This window comes from Cebus imitator, unplaced genomic scaffold (assembly GCF_001604975.1).
Source record: "Cebus imitator isolate Cc_AM_T3 unplaced genomic scaffold, Cebus_imitator-1.0 Scaffold26, whole genome shotgun sequence".
Lineage (NCBI taxonomy): Eukaryota > Metazoa > Chordata > Mammalia > Primates > Cebidae > Cebus > Cebus imitator.
In genome coordinates this window covers 4,134,024-4,152,674 of record NW_016107341.1, presented here as the reverse complement: position 1 = coordinate 4,152,674, position 18,651 = coordinate 4,134,024, and the positions used below count along the sequence as shown (strand labels likewise).

The window sequence follows — 18,651 nt, the reverse complement described above, 5'->3', positions numbered from 1 at the left end:
ATATTAAATATATAATATATTAAATAATATATGCAAATTTAGAAGAAGAAATAGAGATTTGTAGTAAGAAGTAGACTTCTTTAGAGAACAAAATAAGAGTCTCTCCTGGTAAAATTTTAGCAGAAATCTGTACCTAGGAGTGAGCATACACATATGTGGGGAGAGAGAGATCCAGACGTGTGCCCTGGGTGGGGGTGAGTTTGGCTCATCCAAAGAACAGCTTGGCCTGTGGTTTGAGCACAGTGAAGAGGGGAGAAAGTTTGGAGAGTGACCAATGAGGTCATGAAACAATCAGAGATCAGATCATATGCAGCTTTAAGAAATTTCTAATATATTTTGAATTTGATGAGATCCTAATAGCTTTTAAACTGTGTTTCAGGTAACAGAATCTGACGTGCATTAGAAAATCACTCTAGTTGCTGTTTAGAGAACTGATGGTAGTAAAGGCAAATGTAGAAGGAGCCCAAGGGCAACACACATTGTAAATAAAAGATGATGGTGGCTCTGGTCTATGATCCTCATAGCCACAGGAAGTAAGTCCACAATTTGTGATGCAGCAGATTAGATCCCTAGTGACCTGGCCCTCACTTACCTTTCTGGTTGTATTTACAGTAAACCCATTTCTCCTCCCCTTTGCTTTATGTCTGTTTATAAATCTGAAACTTTGCCCATTTATTCCCTCTAGTTAGAATGACATCCATTTATCTCTTTATGGTCCAGCACAGGTCTCAATCTTCACAACTCAGACCTCTTCTTTGCAACCTCTCCTGACACTTTCAGAAGAAAGATTGATTCGGAATCTGATAGAATATAAAACTCATCTTTTACACTATATTATATATGTCACTGTGTTGTTTCAGTGACTACTAAGTAGTGTAAGTTTTTTCAGTCTTACTGGTTTGTGAAAATTAATAACCTGTAAATTACTGAGCTAGCCTTCTTAAATTCACATCATTATGAATATCCCTAAGAAAATTATTTTTTAATATAGTTAATACTTAGTAACTCACACTTATAATTAAGAAATTAATTTATTTAGTCTAAAATAGACTCAAAGTATATTTAGACATTTGCCTAGAAATTATAAAATTTACATCTTAGGCTCATAGTCTCTAGAGTGTTAAAAACATTGCCTGTATGTATAAAATGGTCTACCTGTGCATGTAATAAGACAATACCTTTGAGTTTGTATACGATTCTATATTAAAGTGTTCATTTAACTTGACCAACTGGAAAAAGAAACCACTGAATTGTGTTTTGAGGCTCAAAACACCTAGGATTTTTCAGATTCTGGGTATTATCTGTTAATTCTACTCAACTTGCTTTATGATTAGCTTATCAATATTGTTGACATCATCAGTAATACAACCTATACAACCCATTGTATCAACTTCCGAATGGATACATTTCCAAATCCAAAGTGAATACTTTGTGAAGAAAAAATACTGATAACTAGAGACTCTTTGTTAACTGAGTGCATCTGAATTAAGGATACAGGGATATATATTATGTAAATAGTCAATATTCCACCTAGAAAGCATGTTCCTTCTAATGACAGAAGCCTTCCCTATTACTTTGAAAATACTTCCAAAAATCATATTTCAAAGTTGTTCACATAACTCTTTAAGTGAATTTCTAGGCAAAACCTATAAAAATAAATACCTATATATTATAACTAACTTAAAAATCACTTTTCAACAATATAAATAGATTAAATTCTAGGAACAACACTATGCATAAAATAATACTCTGTAAACTGGACGAAATCTCAATGCACCAAAGGTTTCCTGATTCTATAGTAATTATCTCTCTCCCTGACATGAAGACAGTTTTATTTTTAGGTTATACTACTTGAGAAAAAAACGTAATAATGCAATTCCACTAGAAAACATAAATACATTTGTAATTTATTAATATGACTACTGATGTCTACATACCTGCAAGTAGACTTACAGTCATACGTTATGACATATTTTTCAGCCGACAGCCAGTGTTTAACACTTACGAGTCAGTGGAAATGTAACACTATCTTAAAAAAAACCTATTTAGAAGCTTCAGGGCTCCAAACCTAGAGCTCAGGTAATCATGCATTAGGGGAACTTCTAATTTGCACAGAAGTCTTGTTCTAAATTGAGCTATTTTATCTATCAATCACTTTCTGAACTGTTACGTATATTAGATTTTTCTTAAGTAGGCTATATCTGCTTTTATGGCTGATTATCAACATTTCTTATTCTCAGTTACACAGATCCTCACAGATACATCTGTATATATTCCTTTCCCTTTGACGCATACATATATATTTAAAAATAATTTATATTATTCAAATGAAAAATTACTTCTGCTTCTGTAAGCACTAGGACTAAGGGTTACCTGAGTTTAGATTAATAAAGTTGCCAGAAACAAAATAAGCATGAATAAACTATGATGATTATATTACGTTTTATCTGCTTGTCTCAGAAATGTTCTCTTTTGACCGGTAAATATTCCACGGCTTTTAATGAAACCATTCTGCTTAAGCAAGATGAGACTGACCAGATGATCTCTAAGAACCTTCCCACTAAATACCCATGGTCTAAATTTATAGTCACCTTTTGCATTATCTGTTTAACATTTCCTATCATGATTGAAAATGAATATTAATTATGTTTACTTAAATCACAGCTACAATTGATATTTGCGATATTTTGATATAAGAATAAGACTTTCAATTTCATTGTCTTAAAATAATAAACTCATTTTGTTTCACATGTTTTTTCTTTCTTTGGTATTTTTAAGTGAATGTACGGTTTTCTATACACACACGTACACACACACACACACAGTGCAAATTTCTAAGGCAATAACCTTCACCCTAATTTAGTATTAGGTTTTTGAGGTACCAGGAGCTTGATTGCCTCCTAAATGTCTGAAAATGCATGATTAAAAACTCATCCATTGCCTTCCAACTGAAAAGAATCACTCTTACCGTATAGCCCTCGGTATACTGAAAAGGAGCCCTGGAACTTTCGTCTGCTGTTGGACTCAGAGGCTTGGGGTCAGACATAGAACGCTGCATCATCTTGGCTGTCTTAGGACTTGCTGGGGGAACTTTAGCCATATCTGGATGCAGTACTTTCTGTGGACTTATATCATCAGGGAGGGGTTTTTCATAAGGTACAAAGGCTGATTCTAAGGCTTTGCCTGGTGAAAGTGGTGAGATGGGTGAATAAAGGACTTTGGGGGATTTGGGTGGGGAAGGAGCCAGCTGTACTGTGGAATCTGCTCGGAGGTGAGATGAATAACCAATCTCTAAAGGTGTTGGGCGTTTCTTGTCTTTGGGTGGAGATGTGGCACTCAGATATTGAGGACTTTGTGTGTCTGAATCTGCTTCTGTTTGACATCCTAAACTGCCCCCTTTGTAAGTCTTTTCAGGTGCTGAAATGTGTTTAATTATTTCTACCTTGGCATCCACTCGTGCCCGTATGGAGGGTGTTCTTATGGTTCCAACTGGTTCAGTTTGCACAGATATCTCTGCTACCGTTTGAACTGCTATGCTGGAGACTTTGGAAAGGGGTTTGGTCTTGTCAGCCTCTGCCATGCTGTCACCATATTTCCCTACACGAGCTTTCCTCCTTGATCTAGTAGGCATATCCCACTCATCCTGATCTTCATCATCAGTTTGGACGCTTGTATCCACACTCTTTTTAGTTCTCCTTCTCCTACTCACATAGCTCCGATCTGAGGCATCTTCGTCGTCCGTTTGTACACCACTGTCCACTATCTTTTTAAAACTTCGGGGATCATCTGCCATATTTTCTCCCATCTCATCATATGGTCCTCGGACTTTGGCTCCAGAACTTCTCTTTTTGGGTTGTTTTTCCTCTTTCACAACAACATCTGTTAGAGGTATTTCTGAAACAGTGCTCAGGATACCAGGTGGGGCAATGTACTGGGTGACACCATCAGACTGAACAGTGTACCATCCTTGGCTCTGTGGTATTTCAATTGCCACAACAGCTGAGGCTGTGGTGGTTGCATCTTCAGTTGCCCAAAACTGACTGCCTTCTGGGGCAGCATACTGACCTTCCAAAATTGCCTGCTCTGTAGTGGTTTGTGGAGAAGCAGTTCCAGAAGGGTCATAAGTATACTGGTAGATCTGGCGAATCTTTTGTTCCTCCAGCTGCTGGTGAAGTTGTTGTTGCAGCTGTTGGATCTGCTCAAGCTGTAACTGTTGCTGAGCTAACGTCTCCTGCCTCATCATGAACTGGGCTTGCCGCTCTTCTTCTTGCTGATAGAGAAGGTGTTGCTTCATAGACTGCAGCTCCTCCAGCTTTTTCTGAACCATGATCTTCTCTTGTTCTCGGAATCTTTGAATTTCCTGACGTTCCCACTCCAATTCCTCAGCAAAGCGCTGTTGCTTAATTTTCTCCAGTTCCAGGAGCTCACGCTCCAAGTCTAACTGCTGCTGTTGTTTATCTTCTTCAGGAACAATTAAAAGAGCACTTTCATCTCCCACCACTTCAGGAAACACTTCGGATGCTGTGGTTAAAGTGGGAACAGAGTCGATTGTCTCAGCAGTAAGAGATTCCATAGTAATAGTTTGCAAACTGGCACTGATATCAATACTACTTACTGCAATGTCTGTTTCTGATGCACCTGTTGTTATAAAATATGATCTAGGCATTGGCTGGCTATGGTGAAGGGCAGATAATGAAGTCACGGCATCAGTTGTATGAATACCAGACAAATCCCTCACTGTGGTGCTGAAAATGGAGCCAGGTTGTGTGGTTATAGCAAACGTAGAAGGTGTCGGAGTTGCTACTGAAGAATAGACAACACCATTAGATGACCTCAAAACACTCCCCACACAATACTGGGGTCCTGGTGGTGGTGTCATCCTTGCTGTGGAATACTGTGGGGTACTAATCCCAACTCCTGAAATGACTTGTCGTGTTTCTGGATATGGACCTGTAGTCTTGCTTGAATAATCCATTACCTCACCTGAAATACAGGGCAGAGTTATAGTCCAGTTCCCAGAATGAATGATGCTTTTTTGAGTCTGAAAGCCCTCTCATCTTGATGAACATAATGAATGAGACTGCATGCAAATCCACAGGTTAACCTAATTAAATGCAGAACAAAAGCAATGTTGGACATGCAGGCGCATGCAGGTGATTTTGAGCAGAACAAATTTAAAAAAATCAAGGAACAAAAGCGCACATGTACTCCAAAATATGCTGCTAAAACATCCAAAGAAAGAGGAAAAGGAACGAAACTGGAAAAGGAGCCACATTTTTATCCTGAAATGAGATGAGGAACACCATAATGATATTTCAAGGAAAGGTCTGCCGCCACATCATACTGACCTGTAGTAATTCTCCCTGAAGTCAGATCTACTGCTGTATCAGTTCCTTCAGTATAATCAAAAGCATTCTTACTTTTATAGAAAAAATGTCCAGCTTCTGCTAAATTTGTGTCAGACATGGAAGGCTTCATTCCCCCAATCCCTCTGTAACCATATGGCCCTGATCGATCATACTGATAGTGGTCATCCCTGTAACCAAAACGATCTTCAGGAAGAGTAGTTGCAGGCTGCTGTGCTGTGCAGCTCCTTCCAAATGGTAATTTATAAACCACATCACAGCACACAGCTCTTCTTCCTGCAGTCAAATCAACAGGTTTTTCGTCATCTTCGATTATTTTGGTCACCACACTTGAAGTAGATTCGTCCACTGTTACAACTGTTCTATGAGATTTGGTTGTGCTGAGATCCACTACTTCCCCATCAGTGATCCCCTGAGATATGGTGCTATCAGCCCATCCATTTGTGACACCAACAGGAGGTACAGTGACAGGTTTTGTAATAGCTGATGTCATTGTATGTGCTGGAGTACCTAGAGATAAGTTTATTGGTGCTTCTTCCCTAGCTGTAGGAAAGACCTGATCACTTGGTATCCTATATGGGGGCTCAGCATGTTTTGATGTTGTAAGTTGGAGTGGTGTTGCCATTACATGTTGTACACCCACTAGGCTTTCTGTGCCTGGAGTGTAACTTGCACTAGCTGTGCATGTGACAAAGGTCACTGTCTCAGTGGCCAGAGATACAGGAGTCACTATTGATGATGTTGCACTAAGATTTATAATAGAGGGTTGGACAGCACTAATTTGTTTCCCATAAAGTTCACTTGTTGTAATCTGTCTTTTCACATCCATTGCAGAAGCAGAAAGATCTATACATTTTTCAGTTGTTTTAACTTCTACTTTTGGTACTGTACGCAAATCAATTACATCACCAACAAGTTGCAGTTTTCCATCTTCTTTATACTGAGGCTTCTCTAAATGTAGGTTATCTAGAGCAAGAGGCTCTGGAGGAATTGTTATGGAAATGCTGCTGAGATCAACACTAGGAGCTGTACTTCTGGTTGCTGAAACCTCAGTCTTGGAAACTTCGGTTGTGAGGAACTGTGCAACTGACGTGGGGGCTGCTTGAAATGAAGAGGGTGCTGTGACTGGGGTAGCAGAAAATGTCTGCAAAGCTCCAGAGATGTACAGGGTCTGTTCTGAAGAACTTGGAATTTCTACAGCTGTCACAGGAGGAACTACAGAAAACACCGGTTCAACAGAAACCAGATCTTTGGAGGGTGATCCCAAGGGCCAACTGGTAATTACTTGACTAGTTGAAGAATCTGTTGGAGTCCCAGGTTCGGATGGCAATGTAATAACTACATACGTTTCCGTGAGGGATTTGGTAAATCTTGGTGAGGACTTGTTGGAGTGTGGGGAAAGTGGGGAGGTAGGGGAAGGCAATTTATAATCTGCTGAGGTCACTAAATTTAAGGACATACTTGAAGTTAAAGATAGACCTGTTGGTTTGGGAAGTATATCTGTTGGTTTTTGTGTAGTTGTTGGAAGCTGAGGGATCACTGGCTTGGGGGCGATTGGAGGTTTGCTTGGCTCAGGCCTATGGGTAAATACAAGTCCAGATGGAATTGAAGATGGCTTAGGAGGAACAGGAGGAGGTGCAGTGGTACCTATCCTAGCTACAGGTAATCCATTACTTCTCAGAATAGCTGTAGTCTCTATAGTAGTAACAGCATCAAACAGAGGTGTAGCTGTAGTCACTGGAGCTGTTACTGTTAACTTTTTTTTAGGATGAATAGTTGGTTTAGGTGAAGTTGGTGGAGGAAGTGGTGGTGGAGGAGGGGGTGGTGGTGGAGGAGGAGGAGGAGGCGGAGGGGGAGGAGGTGGAGGAGGTTGAGCTGATATGTCCAAAGAAGAACTTCTCAGGAATGGGCGAGGTTTAGTTGGAAGAGAGGGAACAGAAGGACTGCCAGGTGGTAACTGAGATGCAGGTTTTTCCTGACCAAAGGCTTCTCCAGATGTAAAGTATGTTGTTGAAAGCTGCTCTTTCATCGGAAGGGCTATTACAGAGGAAGGTGGTTGATCAAACACAGTTTTGGATAAGCTAGTTTTTGTTAGTTCAGCCTCCAGCTCCTTTTTATCTCTGTAAGCTTCCAAAACTTCCAGAATGATTCCATTCCCAGTTTCCTTCTTGGCTTTCTTCATTGGGTCCTTTTCAGATACAGGTAAGTCAGTAGAAATAGTGTCAGCAACTGGCCCCTCAGGTTTAGGTCCTACAGATTCTATGACAGAAGGTACCATATCAGATAAAGAAATAACAACATGATCAGCACCAGCTCTACCTTCTGGTGTGGTAGTCCGATCTAAAGACACACTTATTTCTTCTGGATAGTCTATAATGCTGCCTGGAAAATAAGTTGATGAAGAAATTTCCTCAGAATCTTCAAATTTAGTTATTATGTCCACTGGCTCTGTATAAACTGTGGTTATGCTATCCAGGGTAGTAACAGGTGAGGAGCTATCAGTGGTACAGACGGAAGAAACAGATGATGTGAGAGAAGGTGTGTCAGAGGGTGGGACAGATGTAGCACTCTCTGAAGGCTCCGAATAGGTCAAAATCAGTGATTCATGGGCAATTATCTCTTGAATTTCTCTTGTGTAACTGGTTACATATTCATCCTCAATTTCTTCTGTTGAAAAATGTTGGGTTATTTTAACATCTGGGATAGAGAGTGTTGCACTGCTGGTCGAATCTGTAAGAGATGCTCCTGATAGAACACTTGATGTCAAAGACGCATCAGGCATTCTATCAAAGTCCAAGGTGGACTCTGTCATATCCTCACTGATGGGGGGTTGGGTTGGGCTGGATCCAGGTGTTAATTGCATCTGTTGCCTCTTCATAAGTTCTTCATAGGCAGCATCAGCATCTAGCAGTTTTTTTTCTTCTGCTGTAGAAGTTACCACAGTACCCAGATCCACTATCTCATGGCTTTCTGGGATGATAAAAGAGCTTGAAACAATATCTTCTTGAGGCACAACAGAATGTAAGCTTTCTAACTCATAAAATTCTTTTTGGAGGTCTGTAATTTTCTGCATCGAATCTTCATAAAGCTGTTCTGAAAGTCTTATCTTTTGCTCTCTTCCTCTCTGCTGCATAAATCCATTTTCTTCTTCTTGCCTTGTTAGCAGACTGCCATCTACTGATCCATTGTACGTGTCTTCTACTAAAGATTCATAAATATAATCCTCTATTAGCATCCCACCGTACAAAGGCTCCTTTTCAAACACTTCATCTCGTTCATTCGCAGCTGGAAAAGCTTTATATTTGTGTGTTTTATGCATCATTTCTTCATATATCTCCTCAGCACTTTTTAACGCCTTTTGGCTACCTTCTTTCTGCATAATAGATTGCTCATCTGTTGGTGAGTATAATGACACAGCTGTGGGCAATTTATAAACTTTTTGTACTTCTATTATTTTTTCTGGGCTTATTTCAAAACCTTCTGGGTCTGATTCTATGCTAGGTGAATATTCAGAACAAGAAGATCTATGGAGCTCCTCCATTTCTGCGGCCTGACGTAACTCTTCTGTTGGAGATGCATCTTCAATAGGAGAGAGATTACTAGGTGGTGTCTTTGGTCTTTCCCTTCTTCTCTGAGCTCGAAGTTCATCTTTGTCTTTCTTTGATTTTTTACTAGAACTCTTTCTTTGTTGCTGTTCTATTTCCCTCTGCTTTTCTTGCTCCTTTAATAATTCTTCTTCCTCTCTCAATTCTTCTTCCTCTGAAGAATCTTCAATAGTAGGCAAAAGAGGGCCGTGGGATCTGTGCCGAGCTTTGCGTTGCTGTTTGCTCTCTCCTTTTTTGTGACTTGGGCTACTGTCACTGTCCTCATCAAGTGATGATACTGATGTAGGGGATGTACCAGGAGTAAAGCTGGACGCATGAAGACTAGAAGATCCCTCTCCCCTTGACCTATCTTCAGGTGAGTCTGTCAGGCTTTCCATTTCTAATTCTGGCTCTTCATCAAAAAACAAAGCCGTTTTTTTCTGTGATGACTCTGCAGAATATTTATCTGCTATTGTACTATTGAGCTCAATTGTTTTAAATCGGCGTAGCCCTCCTCCTCCAGCAACTACATGTTCTTCACTTTCCTGACTTTTAGTTTCTCTGTATTTAAGTTCAGGACTTTCATCATATGCTTCATCATCTTCATCATGCCATGAGTGACGTCTTCCTGCATCATCATCAATGCTTGTGCTACTTTTTCGAGTCAGACGTCTGTGTTTCCCTGCTGCTATTTTGCCTTTTCCCTTTGTTTCTTCCTTCTTCTGGCCCTCAGTACTACTACTAATCTCTTTGAGCTGGTTCCTGATGAACTCATCATCTTCAGAACCTGAAGCATCTTCATCAGCACTCATTTCTATGATTTGTTTTCGAATGAAATCCTCCTCTTCCCCCGATCCTTGGCTGTCTTCCTGTTTATACTCATCACTGCTTGATGAGCCAACACTAGTTCTTCGTTTTCTTTGTGGAACAGGTGAGTTTTCACTTTCACTACTGTCTTCAACAGAATCATAAGGCTCTCTTCTAGGAGTTACATCATCAACAAACTCAGACTTTTCTTTATGGTCCTTGCTGGAAGGAATACCTTGTTGGATATCTTTTTTAAATGTGTCTTTCCTTTCTTCTTGACTCTCTTTGATCCCCTCTTCTGAAACAGTAATTTCCAAGGTTTCAGATAACATCTGTGTTTTCTGATGGTCTTTAGGCTGTTCTGAAGAAACCTCATGCATTTGTGTTTTCTTTTCTGACTTTTCATCAGCAAGTGTACTTGCTTGAGCTTCCAAAATGGATAGGACTGTACTTTCTAACTTAGCCAAATCTGAGGGGCTGGAAGGGCTGCTTTCTTGTGAAAAAGAGTCCTTTTTGAGTCCCTTGAGAATATCCTTTTCATCGGTTGGAATAAGACTTGGAATTTCACCAAGTGAGCTTGATATTCCATCAGAAGAATATCCTGTGTCACTCAGACCTTGGGGGCTTTTAGGCTGCTGAGAACTTGAGGTGTCTGATTTGTCATCTTCCTTTTCCTAAGCAGGGAGATAAAGACACAGGAAAACTTAACATGGTTAAACTAAAAACATGGCCTCTCCATTACTCCCAAATAACTATCAGGAACTAAAAAATAATTTCGGAAAATTTTTTTCAACCATATATTTAAAAACTGCATGAGAAAAAAACTGTTGATATGTGTTGATTAAGGTTAGTTTCCATTTGAACAAAATTTCATTAAATGTCAATTCTGAATGACATCTGATCTTCTTTCATAAATACTCTACGCTTTCACATTTCAATGTCATTTTCCCTCAAAAATATGATTATATTTCTCAATAAATATGCTTTAGGATAAAGTTTATAAATTGTGATGAAGATGTTTAATGTTAAATTTTATATTAATGTAATTTATACTTTTGGATTATGAGGTCTGGGAAAGTTCAAGAAAGTATCAGACAATGGGCTTTGTGCCTGGCTACAAGTTGTATGGGATGCTGGAGAATTTACTGAACAAAAAATAGCAAGTAACATGCCATAATAACATATGTGCTATGTACCATAAATACTTTTGTTATCATTCTTGTCAAATGATTCAAACAAGGCACAGCTTTTAAAAGACATTTTGAAAGTTATGAACCACTATACTTGCTATTGTTGTTAATATTATTACTCTATATTATTTGGAATGAATGTTTAGAAATTATGTACTTTGAAAATGTTATGCAATCATTGGTCTGACTCATCAGTTCAATTAAAGAGAAATATCCAGCTATTATTTTGGTAGAGTTGTTCATCACATTTCTCTTCAGCATCCCAACTCAAAAGTGTTTCACCAATATCACTTTCAAATATCTTCTGACTTTGAAATCTTGTTTCATCGTCAAAAGTGGCTTCCTTAAACAATAAATAGCTTTTGTGAATGGGAGCATGGGCTTTCCAGATATCTAGGACCCTTAGAGACATGCTACAGCCTTAAACTTGCCACCTTTCTTGGACTATGATGATGCCATGACTACAATTTAAGTTCAAAAATCAGAGATGCCTTAAATAAAAATTCAACATAGACACCTGTTGCATAAATACTTTTTTGTTCATTAAAAATATATATGAACAGAATGAAACTGATTCAGTTAGTTGCCCTGTTTGAAGGAGAGTGTCACAATAGTCTCACAGCCTACAGAAAGGAGGAGTTAGGAAAACAGCTGCCTAAAAATTATAGTTTTATATAATGGATTCTGAAGGTTCTACTAATATTTTCCAGAAGAGATTAGGACCAGACATATAAAATATAACCAAGGAAATTAAGTGATATTAGACAGAAAATTAATGCACATAAATATCAAAATACCAGCCCTGCAATCTCCCTTATGTGCCTTCTCCTTGTGTTCATGCTTTTCTTCTTCACTGAGTACTGTGTCCTACCCACCCATTCCTCCTCCCACTCACTGCCTGGTCTCCTCCCTCCACTCTCCTCACAGGATTTCATCATTATTTACCAGTGGTGGTAATGCTGCAATGATTTTTCTTCCCCAATTGATTCTTGCACATTTTGAAGTGGTAAGGCTGCAAAGTGTTTACTCTCCAGTCTTTTTTTTCCCTTGTCCTTCCAATAACCCCCTACCATTTATTGAGCTGCAGACCAGTCATTGAGAGGCAGTGAGGAACAGAGCCCCATTTGGATCTCTTCTCATAGTGGTATATCTTGAGGCCTTCACTAGTAGTGGAGAATGTGCCAAGACATATCTAACCTGGCAAATTTGGTTTTGCTCTTTTCAAAAATGCCTTCTATACTGAAGGCAAACAAAATTTTTTGAACACTATTGAAGGTAAGAACTGAATTCTAGATGACATATAAAACTGTGCAAAGGCGAACTCCCATTCACAATTGCTACAAAGAGAATAAAATAGCTAGGAATACAACTAAGAAGGGATGTGAAGGATCTCTTCAAGGAGAACTACAAACTAACGAAATAAGAGAGGACACAAACAGATGGAAAAACATTACATGCTCGTGGTTAGAAAGAATCAGTATCGTGAAAATGGCCATACTGCCCAAAGTAATTTATAGATCCAATGCTATCCCCATCAAGCTACCATTGAACTATCACACAACTGGAAAAAATCTTCTTAAACTTCAATGGAACTGAAAAAGAGCCCACATAGCCAAGACAATCCTAAGCAAAAAAAAAAAAAAAAAAAAAAAACAAAGCTGGAGGCATCAAGCTGGAGGCTTCAAACTATACTACAAGGCTACAGTAATCAAAACAGCATGGTACTGGTACCAAAACAGAGATAAAGTTCAGTGGAACAGAACAGAGGCCTCAGAGGCAACACCACACATCTACAACCATCTGATCTTTGACAAAACTGACAAAAGCAATGGGGAAAGGATTCCCTATTTAATAAATGGTTTTGGGAAAACTGGCTAGCCATTTGCAGAAAGCTGAAACTGGACTCCTTCTTTATACCTTATACAAAAATTAACGCCACATGGATTAAAGACTTAAACATAAGACCTAACACCATAAAAACCCTAGAAGGAAACCTAGGCAATATCGTTCAGGACATAGGCATAGGCAAGGACTTCGTGACTAAAACACCAAAAGCAATGGCAACAAAAGCCAAAATAGACAAAGGGGATCTAATTAAACTTAAGAGCTTCTGCACAGCAAAAGAAACAATCATTAGAGTGAACTGACAACCAACAGAATGGGAAAAAATTTTTGCAAGCTACCTATCTGACAAAGGGCTAATATCCAGAATCTACAAAGAACTGAAAAAAATTTACAAGAAAAAAACAACCCCATCAAAGAGTGGGCAAAGATATGAACAGACACTTTTCAAAAGAAGACATTCATCCAGTCAACAAACATATGAAAAAATGCTCATCATCACTGGTCATTAGAGAAATTCAAATCAAAACCACATTGAGATAACATCTCATGCCAGTTAGAATGGCAATCATTAAAAAATCTTGTGACAACAGATGCTGGAGAGGATGTGGAGAAATAAGAACACTTTTACACTGTTGGTAGGAGTGTAAATTATTGCAACCAGTGTGGAAGACAGAGCAGTGATTGCTCAAGGATCTAGAACTAGATCCATTTGACCCAGTAATCCCATTACTGGATATATACCCAAAGGATTATAAATCATTCTATTATAAAGACACGTGCAGACGTATGTTCACTGTAGCACTGTATTTGCATTTACAACAGTGAAGACTTGGAACCAACCCAAATGCCCTCAAGGATAGACTGCATAAAGAAAATGTGGCACATATACACCATGGAATACTATGCAGCAGTAAAAAAAGGATGAGTTCATGTCCTTTGCAGGGACATAAATGAAGCTGGAAACCATCATTCTCAGCAAACTGACATAAGAACAGAAAATCAAACACTGCATGTTCTCACTTGCAAATGGGTGTTGAATAAAGAGAAAACATGGACACAGGGAGGGAAACATCACACACTGGGGCCTGTTGGGGGGCAGGGAGGCTAAGGAAGGGATAGCAGGGAGTGGGGGGATTGGAGAAGGATAACATTAGGATAAATACCTAAAATAGGCAATGGGGGGATGGATGTAGCAAACCACCATGGCAGGTGTATACCTATGTAACAGTCCTGCACAACCCGCACATGTACCCCGGAACTTAAAGTATAATAAAAATAAAAAATAAATACTTTTCAGAAAAAAAAAAAAGCTGTGGAAAGAAAAGATGCAGTGTTAATTTTTTGTTTAAGTTTCCCAAAGCCATTTATTTTGATGGTCTAAAATTAAACAATAAATGTAAATTTTCAGTAATTTATATAAAGTTTACATTAATGCAGATTTCTGATCTGAGTGTTTGAAACACTCCAAACAAAATTAAGCCAATAAAATTAAGTGGACCTGGAGTGAAAGATCGGGTGCTGTCACCTAAGCACTATAATATGGGAATCCTTCTCACTAGAAAAACCTGATTATTTTTTATCCTTTCTGATTATGCAGCAATATGTTGGCTATATGTAACTTGAATACTAACCTTCAGATCATTTTAACCAGAAATAAAAGTACTTGCTAAAGAATGTCCCAAGTTTGGTTTCTATGGGGAGTGTATTTTAATATATTATATCAAATAAAGATTTAAACAGTATTCTGTTTATGTATATAAGTTAAAATAAAATTCTACAGCAATGTGACTTTTAAAATATTAAACTACTAATTTAAAAATGTATATGTAAATTTCAAATTGTTATATTTCAGGATTAATTTTAATGCTATTCAACAAGCACATTTTGAAAGACGGTATTGAGGCTGGGCATGATGGCTCACATCTGTAATCCCAGCAGTTTGGGAGACCAAGGCTGATAGATCACAAGGTCAAGAGATCGAGACCATTCTGGCCAGCGTGGTAAAACCCTGTGTCTACTAAAAATACAAAAATTAGCAGGGTGTGGTGGCACATGCCTGTAGTCCCGACTACTCGGGAGGCTGAGGCAGGAGAATCCCTTGAACCCCGGAGGTGGAGGTTGTAGTGAGCCGAGATTGTGCCACTGCACTCCAGCCTGGTGACAGAGTGAGACTTTGTCTCAAAGAAAAAAAAAAGAAAGATAGGTATGAATGAAGTGACAAAATGATGTGGCAACAAAGAAATGAATGACACAAAAGACAACTAATGAATAAATAATACACATATATAGAGTAAAATATTATACCAAGTGTTTGATATAGCAGTAAGAGTTGCTAAGAGAGATGGATAACTACAATAATGAGAAGCCAGTATGCTAAAAGTGTCATAGGAAAAAAGTGTCACCCACTGTGCAGTGGGTGAGAGCATAGTCCTTATAATCAGAGCTGGACTATAATTCTAGTTCTTCTGCCTTCCAGCTAGGTGACCTTGGGAATGGAAATTCGGTTTCCCCATCTTTACTAAAGCTATCATAATATTAACCTTATTAATAGTTGTATAAATAAGAAAGTACTTAACTCAGCAGCCAGAATATAGTAAGGGGTAAATTAAGACTATTATTTTGATTGTATATTAAAAACTAATTAAGAAACTAATCATTGAAGTGAATTCTGCATCAGGAAAACTGACTACCACTAGGGAACAGAGGGGCAGACTTATGAAAATGCGCTAGCAAAGTAGTCCAGAGGTTCAGGTGGGATTTTTCTGACAGAGTTGATATGAAGGTGCAGCATCCATGCACATAGAAAAACTGAGAATGGGTTCAGAAAGGTGAAGGCATAAGCTATATTCAGGAATCACACAAAAGCATATTTTGCTGTTTTTCTTTAATTTCTCCCCACGGGGAATGTTAGAGGTTGCTTGAAAGTTGTGTTGGAGCCAGATTCCAGAAGGCTGAGAAAGCCAACTAAACCATTTAGACAGGAATCTCCGCTGTGGGGTGCAGATACCCTGGTAGCTATGCAAAGTGCTTCAATGGAATACAATGAGAAGACACTAGGATTGTAGTTGTATTTTAAAATCCAAAATAGAAGATAAATTATATTGTACTAATATTTAATCAACAGATTGACAACGCTATTTTCTCACTTGTCATGTCAGTTGGTCACACGGTCTATGAGGAATCCTAGGAGAAAGCTGGAAGTTATAAGGAGGCAACCAACTACGAAGAGAAGGTTCAGTGAGGCAACCACTTCACTTACTCGCCTTTATATTGAAGCTTATTGTTCAGTTATGCAGATCTATGGTTTATACTTACAATAAATTGGTTAGTTTTAACTAAACCAACTTTCCTATAATAGCTAAGTGGTAGAAAAAATTGCTGCAAAAATAATGTGTATAAGATAAAACTAGTAATGTAAGAAATACACACATGCGCTCATAAGAAAGCTGACACTTTTCATATTGTTGCAAGCTTTTTATCAGTTTTCATAACAAGGTAAGAACAATGATCATCAAATTAAATCAGATCTGACTTGAAGTTTGTAAAAAATGCTTGCCATTATCAGGAAAGCTGTTTGAAATCTGTTTCTGCATCTATTATTGCTAATAGCAAACCTTACCCTAAACACAGAACGTGCTTTGGAGTCAAGCCAGTGGTATTATGACACCATCACAAACCGCTGTAATTTTCAGCAAATACATTTTCTAGTACTTCATAAGTTTTCATTACCTTAAATAATAATCATCTGGAATCTTCTTTTGAATTTTCTTGCTTAGTAAGAAAAATCACATATGGGAAATTTTTTTTTTTTTTTTTTTTTTTGCTATGAAAAAAATGACGAAACATGTGGAATCAATATAGTGATAATTCAAACCACATCCCTTTGTCAGAAAATACTGTTGCAAGAAACAAAGAAATAATTGTGGACAGTTTTGGGGAAAAATTATTAGAACAAATTAAGTAGCAAAAGATCTAACAGAATCCAATTATTGAGATTTCTTTACATACTTATTTTATAATATTCCCCGTTTCTCTGTAAGTAATGATAAAATACTTAAAGAATTACCATTGTGAACTCTCGAGGAAAAATGTACCATTGAAGACATATGGTTATAGTGGAGGGACATATGGAGTGGAGTGATTTAATTCAAAATGAATATATTTTAATAAAAAATATTAAAAATTGAGAAGTGATTTTTTTTCTGATTGGAATTATACATTTAAAGAACAAAGTTAGGGAGATGGCAGTACGTATGAAAAACATTTATTTACTACAAGTAAGCCAGAATTGGACAGAGTACCTCCGGATATTACTGATGTAGTAAACTGTATGCTAATGAGACTTTCATATTTTGAAGAACATTTATTTTGCCCTGAGACAGAGAATAACTATGACATTATTTTTGACTATGACACAGATTTTTACTGATAATTTCATGGAAAATTCATTAAAAAACTGCAGAAGGTGAAGATTTGACCCTTTTTAATGAAAATAGAGGATAAGAGCTTTTCCGTAATACAATACTTATTAGATATCAAGAAAGTAAACACCAGTTGTCAGCAGTATGCTGGGTATTAGATATTTAGAGAAAAATAAACATCTGTTTCTTTGAGAAAATTATAATGTGGAAACAGCTCTTTAAAGGTAAATATTTGAAAATCATCATATGATTATGCTATATAAAATAACATGTCACTTTTAAAAGTTATCATGATATCTGCTCATTTAACAAACTTTAAAAGAGGATACTTTAATCTGTTTAAAAATCTTCCAAAGAAATCCAATGGGTTTTAAAACCATTTGTTGAAGAAGTATTTTAAAAGCCCTACATCTTCTGATAGTTAACAAACACAAATGATTGGTATTAAGGAAGACCAACATTTATTTGTGTAATTGCCAATTGTTTTTTTTCATAATTGGTTTCCAAATCCATAATTTTAAAAAAGGTAGCAATATTTAGTGAGAACAATCTGTGATATATTTCTTCCATTTCTAGCATATCCTTTTTAATTATCTTTTTTTCTCCTCTGGATAGCCATTAAAACTGAACATTAAAGGACCAAAATAAGCTTAACTTTGAAGCTGAATTTCAAATAACTATTTTATAAAATTTTACACCAAAATCTTAAAAAATATTAAGCCATAATCAGTGCTCTCTCTAAAATAACATTATTAATCACTTTTTAAGGTGATCAAATGTATCAGTATATAATATCTACATTTAAATGAATATAATAAAAATGGTAATTTCAGTTTATTTCACTGAATTATTCTCTATTCTTTGTGAATTTTTTTATTTTATTATTTTTATAAGGTAAATAATATATTAGTCAAATAGTACATACATAAAATGTATAAATAAATACATATACACATATTGAGGTAGTATAATAAAAGAAAAAGTAATAAAGTGATATAGGTATAAAATAAATAAAAAGGAGTGCATTCACAAAATATTTGAAGACTTCTTGTTTGGAACATATTTAAAACACCAGAGGGAATCTTTAGGAATATCTGAGTGGGGAAGCTAAATTATCTGAACCCTAGAAAACACTTACCTGACAGCTATAGGCTGGAGAAGGGAGAAAAGGAAGGCATCCTAACTAGTAATTAGATTGCTCAAATAATTGGCAAAAGGTCAAGAAAGCAGTAAGTAAGGTGGTGCCCTGAGGAACAAGAGCTAATAGACAGAAATGTGATACCTTGAATGTGGAGAACAAAGAGCAGATAAGAAGACAGCTTAAATCACCCAGAAGATTAGTAACTGGGAGACAGGAGACAGGCGCATGATGGTGCAATAGAAAATTACAAGCAGAAGCTGTTTCTATAGAGAAGTAAGAGTCAGACACATTGAGTTT

At 37.3% G+C, this 18,651-nt stretch overlaps 1 protein-coding gene across 8 annotated transcripts in view; it reads right to left on the bottom strand.

The window, feature by feature from the left end:
- PCLO (piccolo presynaptic cytomatrix protein) overlaps positions 1–18,651 on the bottom strand; it is a 409,272-nt gene that overhangs the window by 194,670 nt on the left and 195,951 nt on the right. For 7 of the 8 annotated variants that reach the window (XR_005199165.1, XR_005199164.1, XM_037736537.1 and 4 more), the window contains exons 5-6: positions 5,349–10,431; positions 2,969–4,983 (exon numbers count right to left, since the gene is read on the bottom strand). Coding sequence is in view for 6 of the 8 variants with exons in the window: in XM_037736537.1 (XP_037592465.1) it covers positions 2,969–4,983; positions 5,349–10,431 (7,098 nt within the window). In the remaining 2 variants the exon portion in view is untranslated. The remainder of the gene's footprint in view (positions 1–2,968; positions 4,984–5,348; positions 10,432–18,651) is intronic. The other variant, XM_037736541.1, reaches the window with a different exon arrangement.